Below are 16,647 nucleotides of genomic sequence, written 5' to 3'. Positions count from 1 at the left end.
TTTTAATGTTTTTGTCTCGTCGCTCCGGCCGGGACACGGCATCAACAGTATGTGAGGGGCATAACATTTCCGTCTCGCGCTTGAGGTATTTGGCCAATCACAACGCATTGGATAGCTGGCCAATCACAGCAAACCTCGCTTTTTCAGACCGATGAGCTTTGTAAAAATCAACGCGTTTCAAAAAGGCGGGGCATAGAGGAGAAACAATAATGTACAGTATGTGGAAAATAATGTGTTTTTTGAACCTTAAACCGCATAAACACATTTCCTTACACCAAATACACAAAATAATGTTCTTTTTAGCAGCATCATCTGATCATAACAACCAGACAAAATTTAAGACTACGTTTACAAGGTAATTCGCCAAAACTGCGCATTTTGACATAATTGTGTGTTTTCGTGCGTTGAAGCGCTACTGGTGAGCTGTCTATAGCGGCTCAGTGTATGTGTACAGCCGAAACAATACTTCACTGCACCGTTTAGGCGGCGTAACCCCAGGTATGTGTCGCCGCATTCTCGAGTTATGAAGAATAAAGAAGGGGAAAGTTAATCTTCCGAAATGAAGCAGCAAAATCTTCTCAGTTAAAAGTTATTAGAGCCGTGTCTAGGGACAAGCTGGCCATCACACTGCTCTGACCTTTTCAGTCCGTTTGTATCCTATTATTTATATGACAGAAATTAGGCCCTGCTTATAAGTGCATTACCGCCACCTATCTCTCAAATGGACCATTGACACTGTCTACAATCTCAATTTGGATTGTCAATGGGCCATTTGAGAGATAGGTGGCGTTATTAATCTTTCAAACATCTTAGTGTGTCAATCTATATTTAATAAAAACAAAGACTTACATTCTACATGACACATGTATTCGGAGTCTTTATTTTTAGGTTTCTAAGAGAATTTTAAGTGTAAAACATTGCACTGCAGGCCACTGAGGGGGGTTTCTCACATTTTTCCTTCCCTGAGAGGCACAAGCAGTCAAATCTGTGGAGCACAAGAGCTTCTCTGTTCCAGACTTTTCAAAGTGAGCTTGCCAAGCCAACAGTTCTGGCACTATAAACGCATGTCTAAATTTACCATCATACCACCAAGTTTTTTTAGTATCTAGTAGGGCTGTGCGATTAATTGAATCGTCATAAAATCGCGATTTGAGCATGCGCGATTTCTAAATCGCTTTACAGCACGATTTTCCGCGCCCCCGACCTCCCACAGTATGCTATCCGAACAAATCAGAATGCAGCGCGCCTAAATGGAGCACGAGAACAGAACAGACCGGGCAGGCATACAAACGTAACGCCGGGTTCACACACTCCGTCTGTGGTGCGTATTTTGTCCGCGCCCATGTTAACGGATCAGAGCGTTCACAATGCATGCGATTGCGGTCCGGCAGTGCGCTCCGGGAGCGGTGCGTCTGCAGCAGTCATGCTGCGATCGTTTCCGCACGGCGTCTAGCATTATTCGCGGTAAAAATTAACATGGATTGACACGGAAATGTAGTAATTACACCATAAATGCATATAATTAAAGTCTACTGTTTCACAGTCAACACATGGCTTCTTGGCTAGATTTAAAACAAGGAAAAGTGCACTTTTAGATAAACAAGGCAATAATAGATGGCACTCGTTGTGGTACTTAAAGTTATATTTATCGAATTTAAACGTGAATATGTCTATGAAAGATTGTATTACTGTACTGTGATAAAAGAGAATCACAATGCTGAAAAAGCATTTTCAGAAACAACGTTTGGATTTGAAATCAAAATAATGGATAAATGTTGTGTTTGTGGTAAACAGCCGCGGATCAGGAGCGGACTGCAAACGCGTCCTGTGCGAAAGCAAAATGAGTCTGTGCTGCTTCTGCACCGCGTACACATACTGTATACGCGCTGCAGACGGAGTACGTGTGAACTTGGCGCAACAAATCTAGTTCAACATCTGAGGCAACGCCACAAAGAGCTCTATGACCAATGCATGGCAAAAAAAAAATCCCTGGACACGGGATTTTTTCCCCCTGCCATATGTGTATTCTAGAGACATTTTGTTACACCTTTACTTAGTGATTATTTGCCTTATGTCTGTTCTAGAGACATGTTACAGCTTTTTGATAAAGCTCTAATTGGGTTTCTTTTGGAAATATGTTTCAAATTCACACTGAATGCATTTATGACTGTAAAGCATGTCTGTGTGTGTCACAATCGTGATTAAAATCGAAATCGCAAAATTGATCAAGAAATCCCGATAGGTTTTTTTTGTCCATATCGCACAGCCCTAGTATCTAGGTATAAAGTTGTGTGGCTATATGGTTAAAGCTGTGTGAATCATCCTAATTTCACTCCTGTATGTTACAGGAGTGAAATCTGTTATTGTACAGAACAATAATTTAGGGCAATGTTTTTGTAAGTATAGGTCACAAACAATGAAATAATGATTACCATGGTAACTTTCTGAAGGAAATATACAAAGTTAACTTCAGTTTAATTAATTTCAGTTAAATTTGGTTATTACTGATTGTGTTTAAATCACTTCCAACATAGACTTTTATCTTCATATCCATGATTTCATAACCAGCATATTTGTGTGCATGTGCAAATGTTTAATTTTAGTTCAAAAGTCATTTTGTTGAGTCTGTGAAAGGAGGAAGCAATTTCAATTGCTTTAGACAATCAGAGCAAAATAAATTAACTTACATAGTAATTATAGCATATTTAATGTTTTTGTAATTGGGGATCCCAGATGAGCACAAAATGGCCAAGAAAGACTTAAAACACCCTGATATGATACACTCTGGCATTAAACGTGTTGCCTCTCATAAACCTTTGTGTGTACACGGGTCAATGACACATAATATTTACATCAGCTAATCTCTGACACAAGACAGCATGAACAACACATGAATCATTTGATGATAAATTACCAGAGGAATGTTTATAGATCTGCCTGACTGATGGGAAACTCATTTCCCTGGTTTTGTTTATGGATGTTTTGAGATTACTATATCAAATTAATAATCTAATGTCAATTCTGATCTTCATTCCATCTTATTGTTTTATGACGTAGGTAATAGCCAATACATATATACATATATATATATATATATATATACATATATATGGGTTTTTATCTGATGGTTATGATTTTAGGTTGTAGTTGAAGAATACTGTACTTTCATATGTTAATTCTTTTGGCTTCATCTGATGTTTTATGGCAGAAAATTTCAAAGCCATATATATATATAGCGCGTTAAATATCGCATGCGATTAATCGTGCAGCCCTAGTGTGGGGGAGATCTGCACTTAGACCCAGTAAAAATGCCTGCTGCCATTACTTCACAGCTCAAAAATAACTCTACTTTCAAGTCAGATGCTTACTATGCAGATACCAGCATGCTAAAATCATACAATTGTATGTCATAAGATATAGTCAAATCATGCAATTCAGACCCCAAAGTCTCAGACTTCTTGAGGTTGTTTCCAGTGTAAATGCTGGTGTTAAATGTGCTGCCGTCAACATTTGACAGAATAGAGGGTGAAATAGGTCAAAGCTACCACATGTCCTTATACGGCCCATCAGGGCATCCACATTTAACATCCCTGTGATGTTTCTAATCATATAACTCCAAACCATGTGTTTGAACTGAATGAATAGCTTTTTGTTCCTTTTTTCAGGGTCTAATGAATCGTTTGCTGCAGCTGAGTGGAGTTGTACATCAGTTTTCAAGAAACTCTGTTGCTGAAACACATTCTTCAATTTAATCTCATTAGTTTCAAACACACTTAACTATAATTATTGTAAATGCATTGCATGTGAATATGAGAAGAACATTTCACAGTCATCATGACCTGACTAGAAACGGCTTAAATATGGTATGTGTGTGTGTGTGTGTGTGTGTGTGTGTGTGTGTGTGTGTGTGTATGTATATATATATATATATATATATATATATATATGGCTTTGAAATTTTCTGCCATAAAACATCAGATGAAGCCAAAAGAATTAACATATGAAAGTACAGTATTCTTCAACTACAACCTAAAATCATAACCATCAGATAAAAACCCATGATATGAGCAAACATATTGATGAATTTTACATTTAGTCATTTAGCAGACGCTTTTATCCAAAGCGACTTACAAATGAGGACAATGGAAGCAATCAAAACCAACAAGAGAGCAATGCTATGCAAGTGCTATAACAAGTCTCAGTTAATTGACAAACTTTAAATGCTGTTCTTTTGAACATTCAATTCTTCTAAAAATCCTGAAAAAAAATGTCACGGCTTCCACAAAAATTAAGCAATTTTTAACATTGATAATAAGAAATGTTTCTTAAGCAGCAAATCAGCATATTAGAGTGATTTCTGAAGGATCACGTGACACTGAAGACTTGAGTAATGATGCTGAAAATCAGCTTTGCATCACAGGAATAAATTACATTATAAAATATATATTAAAATAGAAAACAGTTAATATAAATTGCAATAATATTTGACAATATTACTGTATAGTTGATCAAATAAATGCAGATTTGATAAGCTTAAGAGACTTATTTCAAAAACATTTAAAAAATCTTACCAACCCCAAACGTCTGAACAAAAACAAAAAAAGAACAAAAAGCAGTCTAAAAAAAAAAAAAAAAAAAAAAAAACAGTTTAAAAAAAAAAAAAAAAAAAGAACAATGTGGCAAGACCACTCATATGAAATAAGAACAGCAACTGCATTATGTAACTTACAAGCTGTACAACAGCACAGTTTTCCGTCCTAAGGCTCAGCAGAGTTTGCATTACCTTCATTCACTGAGCTTGCTTTCGGCTCAGTGACCATTGTCAGAGCCGTTTCCTCATTTCTCTAATCTTTCCATGATCCTTTCTGATGTTTTTCTCTGTATCTTTAATCTAATTCACCACATGTTGTGATTATTCTAAGCAGCAGTTGGAGATTTGAAGTCGAGACAGGGTTTAACCCGCATAAACAGCACACCGAGATCAAAGTCGTCTGTCTCAACACTGTTTCTCAAATGAATAGAGTGAAATTGAGGTAGACCTTTACATAAAGCACCCAGGTCATAAACGAACATTAGACAATTAGACAAGGACACATCCTAGTCTCAGTGGCCTTTTGGTCCCACAGGCTTTTCACTGATAGATCATAGTCGGAGTTTTCTGAGAACACAGGAGTGATTTTCTTCTGAATCTCTTTTCTTGAGGGGAGTTATTTTGTGGTCTGTCAGGTTCAAAGACAAGGCCTAAGCTACAGAGAGCCTGAGAATGACTATTTTCTTCAGGAAAATCAAAATCAAGTTCTAGAAAGAATTTCCCTCTAAACATATTTCTTATTTCTTCCAAACCCGCTCCGACCCGGATCGCTGTCTTCTACCCTAGATTTCCTGTAAGATGCAACAGACCCCCTAATGCGAGATGTAAGTTCAAAGCACATTTTATCAACTTTGCAGGCTAAAATATCATCGCTATCCTGCTGACACTGACCTCCCAGGCTGGTGGTCTTAACCTCTGAATTGGCTCACAGCAATTGTTTTCGCCACACACCGGTGCGCTTAATGAAAGTATAAGCGGAGGAATGCTTTCTTAACCCCACAACCTGAAGGAGGAAAATAATGTGCTTGCAGCTGTCCTGCCCGTGCATATTAACTCAGCAGAAAAACATTCCAATAGTTTGTTTTTCCAGATTTACAAGATGTCACAAACATGATTACTGTATGTGAATCACCTGGGTATGTCTTTTAACATATGTAGGAAAGCCTTTAGGTAATCGGTCCACAAACACATCGAAATGTCAGTGCAATGTGACAAGGCAAGCAGATTTTACTGCTATACCACACACCTAACCTAACCTAAACAAACAAAAAACACAAGAAAAGAACGAAAAGAAATGTTGTCTATTTGACTTTGTGAGCTCTATTCCAAGTATTCAATGTACCACAACAACTTTGTAGGAGTAAAAGAACGAAAATCAAGTCATTATTCATTAAAAATCCAATCTCATGGCTTCAGAAAACCTGCAATACACCACAGAATTCATATTAATTACTTTTATTATAATTTATCATTTCTCTTTTAGTGCTTCACACACAAAAAAAAAAATAACAGCATACACGTTTAAAACGTCATCTCTGAACAAGTTGTACTTTCTCTGTTTATGAAAGTGAACCCTGAGACCACCACAAGAGCTACATGGCTGACTTTCTCTTTGAAACCAACAGTTGTATCATGCATTCTTTGGGGAACAAATAGAGTACGATGCACAGATTTCTAAAGGCACTGCTGCCATTATTATGTTCATGTCAGACAAATGGCAAAGAGCCCACATGAGACAAAGCGAGTCAAGAAAGAAATCATCATTACTCTGCTCTGCTCATATAAGAGGCCAATGAAATGAAAAAGGCAATGAAAACATGGGTTTTTTCTTAGACATTCAATGACAAAGCCGATGTTTTAACAGCATTCTGGATGGGCACAGATGTCACATTTTGTAGATCTATCTTGATGTTGTGTTGTCATTGTTATGTGCCCTAATAGAAAACATTCTCTTTTATATATGAAACACTTTGTTCCGGTTGAAAATCTGAAACCGTACTGCTGGATGAACAGACTAACACCCATTTTAAAGAAGTCTGCCCAGTGTGAAATCAACCTACAATGGCGCCAACATTGTTAGTCTGACTAGATCTGACAAATCTAACAGACAGACTGTGAAAACACTGGCACCAGTTGAGCAGCTCAGACTAGCGGTATGATGTCCATCTCCTTTGGCTTTCATCTGTCTAGTGGCTGTCTTGGTGACCTTTTTCTTCCACAGTGTGGAGTTTGAGTGCATCCAGCATTTTGGCCTTCATCCGGTCTAAGAAAAAACTTTCCAAACTTTGCAAAGGACTTACGCTACCTGCCATTTAAAAGCAAATTCTGCATTCATAAAATCAACTGACAAACCTCAATGATCCTGTCATGAACATGCAGTCCAGCCTTGTCAGCTGCTCCGTTTTCCACTATCTTGGATACATAGATGCCATCACTGAAATCCCAATGCTGCTCTGGTTCCTTAGATAGAAGCAAATGTTGAAAATTAGACTAGTTAATTCAAATAAAGTTTAGCTGAAATTAGTTTAAATTCAGTTTGCATAAAGAAATCAATAAATTGCTAGATATTCTTCCATTTATGACTGAGTTTCTCAACCAGGGGGCCTCGGCAGAGTCACAAGGTGGCTCTAGAATTACTAAAAAGTATTTAAAAACAAACAAATAAACATTTAAAAGTTTTAATAAAACGTATTATTGATATATTAAAATCATCAAATTCATATCTAAATGTTTAAAGTACCATAAACTATCAATAACTATTAAATCAATAACTAATAACAAAAGATCCATAACTATTGTTGTTATTGAAGAACATACTAAATGAATAATGCTAAATGCATAACTGTAACTGTAAACATACAGTTACAACAAAAAGTTTGAAAACAAGCAGCTTAGTCATTATTACATAATGACAGCAGAAATACAATATATTAAATACAAAATATATTAGCCAAAATGGATGGGCTTCGAACATAAACCTTTGAAATAATAAATAAAATATTATAATAAAATAAAATAAAATCCTTCATTATATATTAAAATGTAATAAAAAATAAATAAAATGAAATAAAATCATAAAATAAAATAAGGAATGTCAAGAAGTGGAATTTGCTGAATTGTAATTCAACGAAATTTAAAACAGTCAGTCACACAACAGAAGATTCAATTAATTCAACAAAAGAAGAACAGATACTTTTCTATTATTGTGTAAGCCCCATTCATGTTGTTTGGCTCCATTCTAGGAATTAAACTGAAAGATAAAAGGCACTCTCAACTTAATTCTGAATGGAACATGAGCCTGACTCAAGGGCACGCGCTCTATGCATAAATGTATGTACAGCGTGCATAAACTTGCATGGCAAAAAGGTTAACGGCTGTCCATTAAGACTGAACAGGTGGTAAACAGCCTGTGGTGATTCTCCACTAGATTAGAGAAGAGAATGCGATGTGAGTGAAAGCCAAACCCACAGCTTGCTCTCTCCTCTCCACTTGGACACAATCTATGTGAGAATTTAATGGCTCCCACGCTCGCATTTCACACAATGTACTCGAGGGAAATGTGTGGAGCTCAAACTGTGCAATCTGCAATTATCTTTTTACATGTGGCTCAGTTGCTGATTTTGTTTTTCTTTCTTACAATGAAAGGGTTGGTTGAGTTAGGAAAGACTGCACAAAAGCCTTCTGTGGCTAAAAGACGAACTAACCCACGTTTTAAAATGTCACCCATAGCATTATGTTTTTATTTCTGTCATTTATATACAGTATATATAAACAGGGTGAATTCAGGTTGATTGTGATACTTTTCCACAGTCATTTCAATGGCAATTCAATGGCAGTGTCCCGTCGACCTGAATTCAATTACATAATGTACATTTCAGAACTTTCTTTTGCCATTATAATTCAAAATTAGTTAATTATAGCACTAACTATAGAGTGCCCAAGCTGATTATTTCCATATCATGCAAGTAAATGGTGAACATGGCTCAAAAGCATGTTTTTCAAAGATTATCAGTTAATAACAACCTAAATTTCAAGCTTTTTCTCACACAAAGCTATTAAATGGCTTCAGAAGACTTGAAATATAGTGTATGTAAGTGATATGGACTACTTTTTTTGGATACTTTTAAGGTGCTTTTGTGTCCTTTTTGGTGCTTGATCTAAATGCATCTTACATGGTAGAACTTTGCACAGTAAGCTTACATACCCCACACAATCTTCCTCCAATGATACTGAATCCAAGAGATCCTGATGTTCTTTGGAGGGTCACTTTGAGGCTCCTTGTTTCTTCACCCTGTGTTAGAGAGATAGGACAGAAAGAGATATACAGAAAGGAGAAATTACATATTTCAGATGCTGCAACAGACTGCTACAGCAGGTTTCAACAGCTTCACTGACCCTACTAACCATCTCTCCCCTAAGAAGCAGGGCTCTCTCCATTAGCTACCTAATGAAACGGCAAAGCCACATGAGATTCAGGGGATTTTCACATATCAAGCAGTTGAGACAAATCACACCCTCAGAGACACCTGGCAAAATCACAGTCAAGGTACTATAAATGTCTAAAAAAAATTATTTATGAATATGTGGCCAGGTGTTCACCACACTCAGGACACAGTGAAGTGTGTAGAAGAAATTACAGAGAAATTAAATCACACTGCCTTCCTTTAGATTAGGGAAAAAATATAAATATTTATGGCTGGTAAGTGAATTTTCGGCCTGTAAATTCACTCGCCATCAGCAGCAGGTGTGGAAAAAGATTTACTTTAGACCCTAGGTATTGCTAAACTCAATTTAATAGTAATATTTAATCATATTTGTTATGTACAAGGGAAAGGCGAGTAAAGTTAAATCCATATTTGTAATACTACTTTATGACAGATGTCAAAATCTCTCAGCAGCTGGGTTTGATCAGCTGTCATAAGGCAGATGTGGCCGAGAGAAAATCAAGGCAGGGCCTGTGACTTATCAAGAATGACAGATTTAAGATAGCCTTAAAATATCTGAACTTAAGTGAGCTGTCTGTCAAACAGTCCTAGCAGTGGCATCCCCGCTGAAATGGCAGCTGCAGGCGGAAATCTGTCACACTGAGAGAAACGAGCATCATGAGCTCTTGATTAGTGTCGAACTCAACCACAGCGCGGAGAGAACAGAAAGGGACTCTTTTGTTTACATATTATATCCTTGAAGTCCACAAGACATGCCTCCTGTCAAATCAATTAGACTTAAGTCTTAATTTTGTTGGTTTCACAGACCATTCACTCACTATCAGATTGCTTGAATATGATCATGGGAGGCAGTGTAATTACGTGAAAGCATTTGAATACAGAGTGAAGACGTTCAAGTTTTGTTTCACTTGTTCAAATCTAGATCATTCAAGTGTGAATGCTTTAAACTGACATGAAAATGAACTGACAATGTTGGCTTGGTGGCAGTGAAGTGTTTTCAGTTAAGAGAGAGTCTTGAGAGAAATCTCAGTGTGGATCAATCTCCAGTAAAATCGTATTATATAAAAGTACTTCATATAAACGCTTCTTCACATAGGTGCAGATTTAAACAACAACAACAAGTGGATTCCAACAACCATTTCATTATGATGAGAGACTGGGGCTAGTTGTAACAAAGAAGTTGTCACAAGAGTAGGTACTGTATCAACTATACACTGCTAGAAAAATTGTGCAAAATGTTTGCTTGTCACTGGGACAGTACCATTAAAAAGACAGTTGGTGTACCTTATCTACCTCTAAAAGTTGCATATTCGTATATTTAGAGTAGTAGTAAGCAATAGTTCACCCTCATGTTGTTCCAAACCTGTATGACTTTCTTCTGCGGCAAACAAAAGATGATATTTTGAAGAATGTTGGTAAACAAACAGTTTCAGTTCCTGTTGACTTCCATTGTATAGTCAAAAAATATAATGGAAGTCAATGGGAATGGAAACTGCTTGGTTACCAACATTCTTTAAAATATCTTCTCTCAAGTTTCACAGAAGAAAAGTCAGTCATAGTGGTTTGGAACAATGATGACAGAATTTTCATTTTTGGGTCGACCATCCCTTTTAGGCACTGCTATGAACCTTTTAGGTGTGAACAGTACAAAGATGTCCCTCTGGCACTGCCTCAGTGACAAGCAGTGTACGTATAATTTTTGCATTTTTGTCTTAAAGTGTGTATGTATATATATATATATATATATATATATCATGTGCTACTTCATCTATCCTTTTTTGAATGTCCTTATTTTTATATAGTTGTATATTATATATTAATCCGTATTTACTTGTATTTTTATATTCTACCGTTAGCGTTTAGTATTATATCCACCAAAGGGTCTGAGAATAATGCAATTTCAATTTTCTGTATGTGCTGTACATGTGGCAGAATTGACTTTTAACTTCGACTAAAGTGTACAAGTTTTAGTAAAAATCGAGATCTTTTTCCAATCGTATCATATAAGTGTTGTAGATTAAGCCCCCCCCCAAGAGAACACAAAACCACTTGAAGCAAATGTCAACAATACAATAAGAACTTTATACAGTATAATAAAATTAATTGTAATTTCCATGCCAATGGTTTAACAATTTCTCTATGTTTCCATTTGTTTTCAAGAATGGCATGAGGGATATTAATTAGCCTATAATATTGCATATTTTATGCAATATTCCATATTTCAAAAGTTACTGCTCAAAAAAAAGTGTCAGCTTGTACACATTGTCCCAACATGCCCCACTATTTCAATGTTAAATGAAGTCCATCTTATCCACCCTTTATCGTTGTTTTCCACAAAACTTTCATAGTAGGCCTTGTCAGTAGTATTAATCTGCACTTTTGAGTAAAATTTTTTGACAATACCTTTGTTTCCATGGATTTAACTTGTCACAATAATTTCAGGTCTACTCGAGTTCCCAGTTTCAACTTGATCAGTAATTAAATTCAAAGTTAAAGGTAATTAACTTCGCTGGAGGTTGTCACTTTGATTTGACTTACAAACTTAGACTTAAGCTTCCAGTTTTAGAGGGATGATTTCTGTTACATTGTTCACTCAATTCACAACGTGATATAGCCTACTGACCTTATCGAGAGGCATCCAGCTGCTTGACAGCGCGTCAATCCTGTTCTTGTACTCGGTGATTTTCTTCTGAAATGTGAGCGCTGTGATGTGCAGCTCGCAGTGGAGCGCGGAGAGTTTGGAGAGGAGGGATCTCTCCCTCTTACTGAAGCTCAGCGACTGGCGCTTCAGCTCCTTCTCCAGACTCAGCACTTTGGTTTGGAGGAGACCGCTGTGTGTCCTAAGAGCTTGGAGACAGCTGTGGTCCTCCGACCTCTCCTTGAGGGTCAGCGCGAGCCCACATCCATCCTTACAGTCCTCCACCGCCCTGTGCTCGCATCTCTCCCGCATATGTGAGGCCACATCCCTCAAGTTGAGCACCGCGTCGCATCCTTCATTCTCGCATCTGACCGGAAAGAATTCGCACGCCTCCGCGTGCTCTGGCAGATGCTGGAGCTTCATCACCCGGTTGCAGCCTCGTTCACGGTGGTCGCATTTGATGTCCAGCTTGAGAATGAGGTTTTTTAGGGGCAGGACGTGGTTCAGCTCTTTGGTGGAGATCTTCTGGCACTGGACAGGGCAGCTGCCGACTTTGGCGAGCCACTGGAGCGCGCACGCGGCGCAGAAGACATGTCCGCACGGAGTGCTGAGAGGATCTTCTAAAACCTTCCCACACAGTTTACAGATTAAGTCCGGGTCCACAGGACCTTCAAAACGGTCTAGATCAAAGCCCATAATCTTGACGTGAAGTACCGGGACGACTCAGCAACAAGGAGAGAGCTGTCAACCTACACTCACGAAATGAGCGATTAACTACTAGTTTCACTCAGGACGAGAGGCGCGAGCTACCGTAAACACTCAACGAGCGGAGCAGTGTGCGCGTGATGAGTGCCCTGTTAAAGAATGTAGATCATCAGGGCTGCCCAAACTCGGTCCTGGAGGGCCGATGTCCTGCAGAGTTTAGATCCAACCCCAATTAGAAACACCTGAACCAGCTAATCAACTAGGCATACTAGAAACTTCCCGGCAGGTGTGTTGAGGCAAGTTGGAGCTAAACTCTGCAGGACACCGGCCCTCCAGGACCGAGTTTGGGCAGCCCTGATGTAGATGATCAAGTGGCTGTTGTGTAGCTTCTAAAAAACGATATAACTAGTAATTAAAAACTTTACTTAACTTATGTATTGAAAACAGTTGTGCTGCTTCATATTTTTGCAGAAACTGTGATACATTTTTTCAGGATTATGTACTGAACACCAAGTTCAAAAGAAAAGCATTTTTTTTTTAATATAAATCTTTTGTGACATTTATAATGTCTTTACTCTTTACTGTCACTTTTGATCAATTGAATGTGTCCTTGCTGAATAAATGTATTAATTTCTTTAAAAAAATAAATAAATCTTACTAACCTTTAAGTATGTTTGAGAAAATAAATAACTGCCTTGTGTATTTTGATATTTTTTATTTAGTAATTCTCATTATTCACAATATTGATTCAGTTATCTCTTTACAATTTTTAATCTTTATTTTAATTACATACAGTAAAAATCATTACCATGATGCATTTTACAATTTAACATTTTAGTTCATTTAATATAGCAATATTTTTATATATATTAACGTAATTAGAAGGTGCAAAGGTGTTAACTTGTCATGAAAGCCCAACTGTATACATGCTTGTATTTAAACATGTGTCTTAATTAAGAAAACTTAATTGGATTTACTTACATAGCCCTTATCTGACAGACCAATTCAGGTCATGCATCTCTCTGCTAATGAGCTGATGATTTCAATCAGATGTGCAAACACGGGAGACACACATCTTACATTTTCAGGACAATGGTGACATTTCATTAGTGTCAGGTTCTTACATTTCTATCACAATGCAATGTTGTTATTTTATACGGTTCATTATTAACAATATATGTTGGCCAAAAAGAATGTATTATTTTTGTAGGTTATGTTTACATTTTTTGTCACGTTTCATAAATGTTGCTGTTTAACACATCTCGACATATAGTCAAGTCAAGTCACCGTTATAGCGCTTTATATAACACTGACTGTGTCAAAGCAGCATTACAGTGTTTTCTACATGTAAAAAGATAAAGCTACGCACACTTTACCTCAGCATCACATCCCCACTGAATAATATGGAGCATATTTAAGCCAGCTGCAAGTTTGTGGCCTGCTCATGTCAAGTATGCGCTGCCTCTTATCAGGCCTACATTTCCAAAGCATCAGCACTTGCTGGATTCCCCTGTGCAGATACAGCAGTGTTAATATATTTCCCAGCACAGGGTCAAATGGTAGAAAAAGTGTTGTGAGAGTGGTGGGTTACAGCTTTATCAAACTCCTGATGACAGCTGTAACTCTTCAGTGTCTTACATGACAGCTGGCTGTTTTGCTGGAGGAAAGGAAGATGGAAGAGTGCGGAATAATTAAAGGCTATCTGTTAGGCATAGGATACTAGGAACGATTCATTAACATCTCGTTATTTTTCAGCACCTAATTAAAGGGGAGGTAAAGGGCGCTGTTTAAAGGCATGTGTGGGTAAACAGAATTTATCTCAACCTATTAGGTTTATGTGATTCTCAAACAGGCCATTTGACACTTCACCTTGTACATGAACGATACTGAGGTATAAAACACCCGTCTGGATCTAGTTTGCTGCATTGTTACAGTGATGTCTGGAACGATTCATAAAAGAGGCAAGGTTGGGCAAACCAAACATTCACACTATAAAGAAGGTGTCTGTCTCATTCAACACAAGTGCTCATAAGAAATAGTTAATGTATCCTGGAGACAAAGGCAAAAAGCTACATGAAAAAAAAAAAAGTTGAATTATGTGATCATGTGCCTGTCTGACATTAAAAGAAATGAATTGTTTGAAAAAACAATGACCATTTTTTTTAATATTTGCTTGATCTAAACTGGTTAAAAAGCTAGTGTGTAGAGACTGACTGCAGATGTTTTGCTTCATGTTCTCATGTTCTTGTCAGCGCTAATGTTAAACGAAGTTTAGGAAAGATGAAAAATAAACTCACAACAGACCACATCTGACAGCTAATAGTGAACATGAACAGGCATCGTATAAGACATTGTCTGCATGAAGCCTTCATGACAGGACAGACAAAAATGGAAACATGTAACAACTTAAATTGTCACCTCATTAGTGTGATTTGATGCCTAAAAGGAATCGTTAACTCAAAAGAAAATCTGTCATTATTTTCTCACACTCAGGTTCTAAACCCACATGGATTTCTGTGAAATACAAAAAGAGAAGTCTTGTTTAAAAAAAAAAAAAAAAGTATCAATATTAAGTTTAGTTCATTATAAAACAAGAAAAAAAAAAATCACCAATGTGGTAAGAAAAATAAATGAAAGGGAAAGCCTTTTTAAAGCATACATTTTCAGAAAACAAGACATAATATCTAAAGTCATTTTGGATCTCCAGTAAATGTAATGTTTTTAGATATTTGTACTGGCAAACAAGACAAAAATAAGTAAGAAAGTCATTTTCTGTAGTGCATGTTCATTAAAAGACCAGCTTGTACATTCTGAGAATTATAATTGTTTTAATAATGAACAGACACATTGGAAATAAAGTAAAGACGTAAAGACAACACATTGGGTCCTACTCTCTCAAAAGAGTATGTAATGCTGCTCTGTATAAAGCCATTATTAATATGACAACTGTAACATATGTATACAGAGATGTAAGCAGTCGAGGAGAGATTGCCACAGGCTAATGTTTGGGAACCTATTTACATCTGCGAGAGGAAACAGCTGCTGAATTATTGTGTGACCTGATGACTCGCACGCCGCTTCCACACATTAAATCCCCTGCCTTGAATTACAGCCAAACCAATATATGCATCACATCCACAGGCAGTCACACACATGACCGATGCTTTGTGTGAAACGACAAAGACAGAGAAAGAATATGAATGTATGAAGAACATGAATCTGTGTGTGAAAGGAGATTTTCTAACACACTCTCTCTCTTTCTTTAAACTCCATTTCTCAGCAGATGAAAAACTGCTAACCGCATCTCCGGTTATCTGAAGCGGTGGGCTTGATTTAGGAACAAAAAGAAAAGTCTTTTTTAAAAAAAAAAAAAAAAGTATCAATATTAAGTTAGTTCATTATAAAACAAGAAAAAAAAAAATCACCAATGTGGTAAGAAAAATAAATGAAAGGGAAAGCCTTTTTAAAGCATACATTTTCAGAAAACAAGACATAATATCTAAAGTCATTTTGGATCTCCAGTAAATGTAATGTTTTTAGATATTTGTACTGGCAAACAAGACAAAAATAAGTAAGAAAGTCATTTTCTGTAGTGCATGTTCATTAAAAGACCAGCTTGTACATTCTGAGAATTATAATTGTTTTAATAATGAACAGACACATTGGAAATAAAGTAAAGACGTAAAGACAACACATTGGGTCCTACTCTCTCAAAAGAGTATGTAATGCTGCTCTGTATAAAGCCATTATTAATATGACAACTGTAACATATGTATACAGAGATGTAAGCAGTCGAGGAGAGATTGCCACAGGCTAATGTTTGGGAACCTATTTACATCTGCGAGAGGAAACAGCTGCTGAATTATTGTGTGACCTGATGACTCGCACGCCGCTTCCACACATTAAATCCCCTGCCTTGAATTACAGCCAAACCAATATATGCATCACATCCACAGGCAGTCACACACTCATGACCGATGCTTTGTGTGAAACGACAAAGACAGAGAAAGAATATGAATGTATGAAGAACATGAATCTGTGTGTGAAAGGAGATTTTCTAACACACTCTCTCTCTTTCTTTAAACTCCATTTCTCAGCAGATGAAAAACTGCTAACCGCATCTCCGGTTATCTGAAGCGGTGGGCTTGATTTAGGCCTTATAGAGCTTCAAGATCCAATTAGTTCCCTAAAGGCCCATTAGAATGAGTAAATCATGCTAAAAATCTGCAGAGCTCACAGTGCACTTCTTAAATGAACAATTTCAAATG

The 16,647-nt window shown here is 37.1% G+C and overlaps 1 protein-coding gene across 4 annotated transcripts in view; it reads right to left on the bottom strand.

The window, feature by feature from the left end:
* Window positions 1-12,558, bottom strand: part of LOC107666213 (E3 ubiquitin-protein ligase PDZRN3-like) — a 25,650-nt gene extending 13,092 nt beyond the window's left edge. For 2 of the 4 annotated variants that reach the window (XR_001631646.1, XM_016457433.1), the window contains exons 1-3: window positions 11,660-12,558; window positions 8,796-8,882; window positions 6,944-7,051 (exon numbers count right to left, since the gene is read on the bottom strand). Coding sequence is in view for 3 of the 4 variants with exons in the window: in XM_016457433.1 (XP_016312919.1) it covers window positions 6,944-7,051; window positions 8,796-8,882; window positions 11,660-12,370 (906 nt within the window). In the remaining variant the exon portion in view is untranslated. Of the gene's footprint in view, window positions 1-6,079; window positions 6,855-6,943; window positions 7,052-8,795; window positions 8,883-9,530; window positions 9,668-11,659 lie in introns of those variants that run through there. The other 2 variants (XM_016457440.1, XM_016457449.1) reach the window with 2 other exon arrangements.
* Window positions 12,559-16,647: the final 4,089 nt, after the last annotated feature.

This window comes from Sinocyclocheilus anshuiensis, unplaced genomic scaffold (assembly GCF_001515605.1).
Source record: "Sinocyclocheilus anshuiensis isolate Anshui unplaced genomic scaffold, SAMN03320099.WGS_v1.1 scaffold201, whole genome shotgun sequence".
NCBI lineage: Eukaryota > Metazoa > Chordata > Actinopteri > Cypriniformes > Cyprinidae > Sinocyclocheilus > Sinocyclocheilus anshuiensis.
The sequence above is the reverse complement of the archived record's forward strand: the minus strand, read 5'-3'. Positions and strand labels throughout refer to the sequence as shown.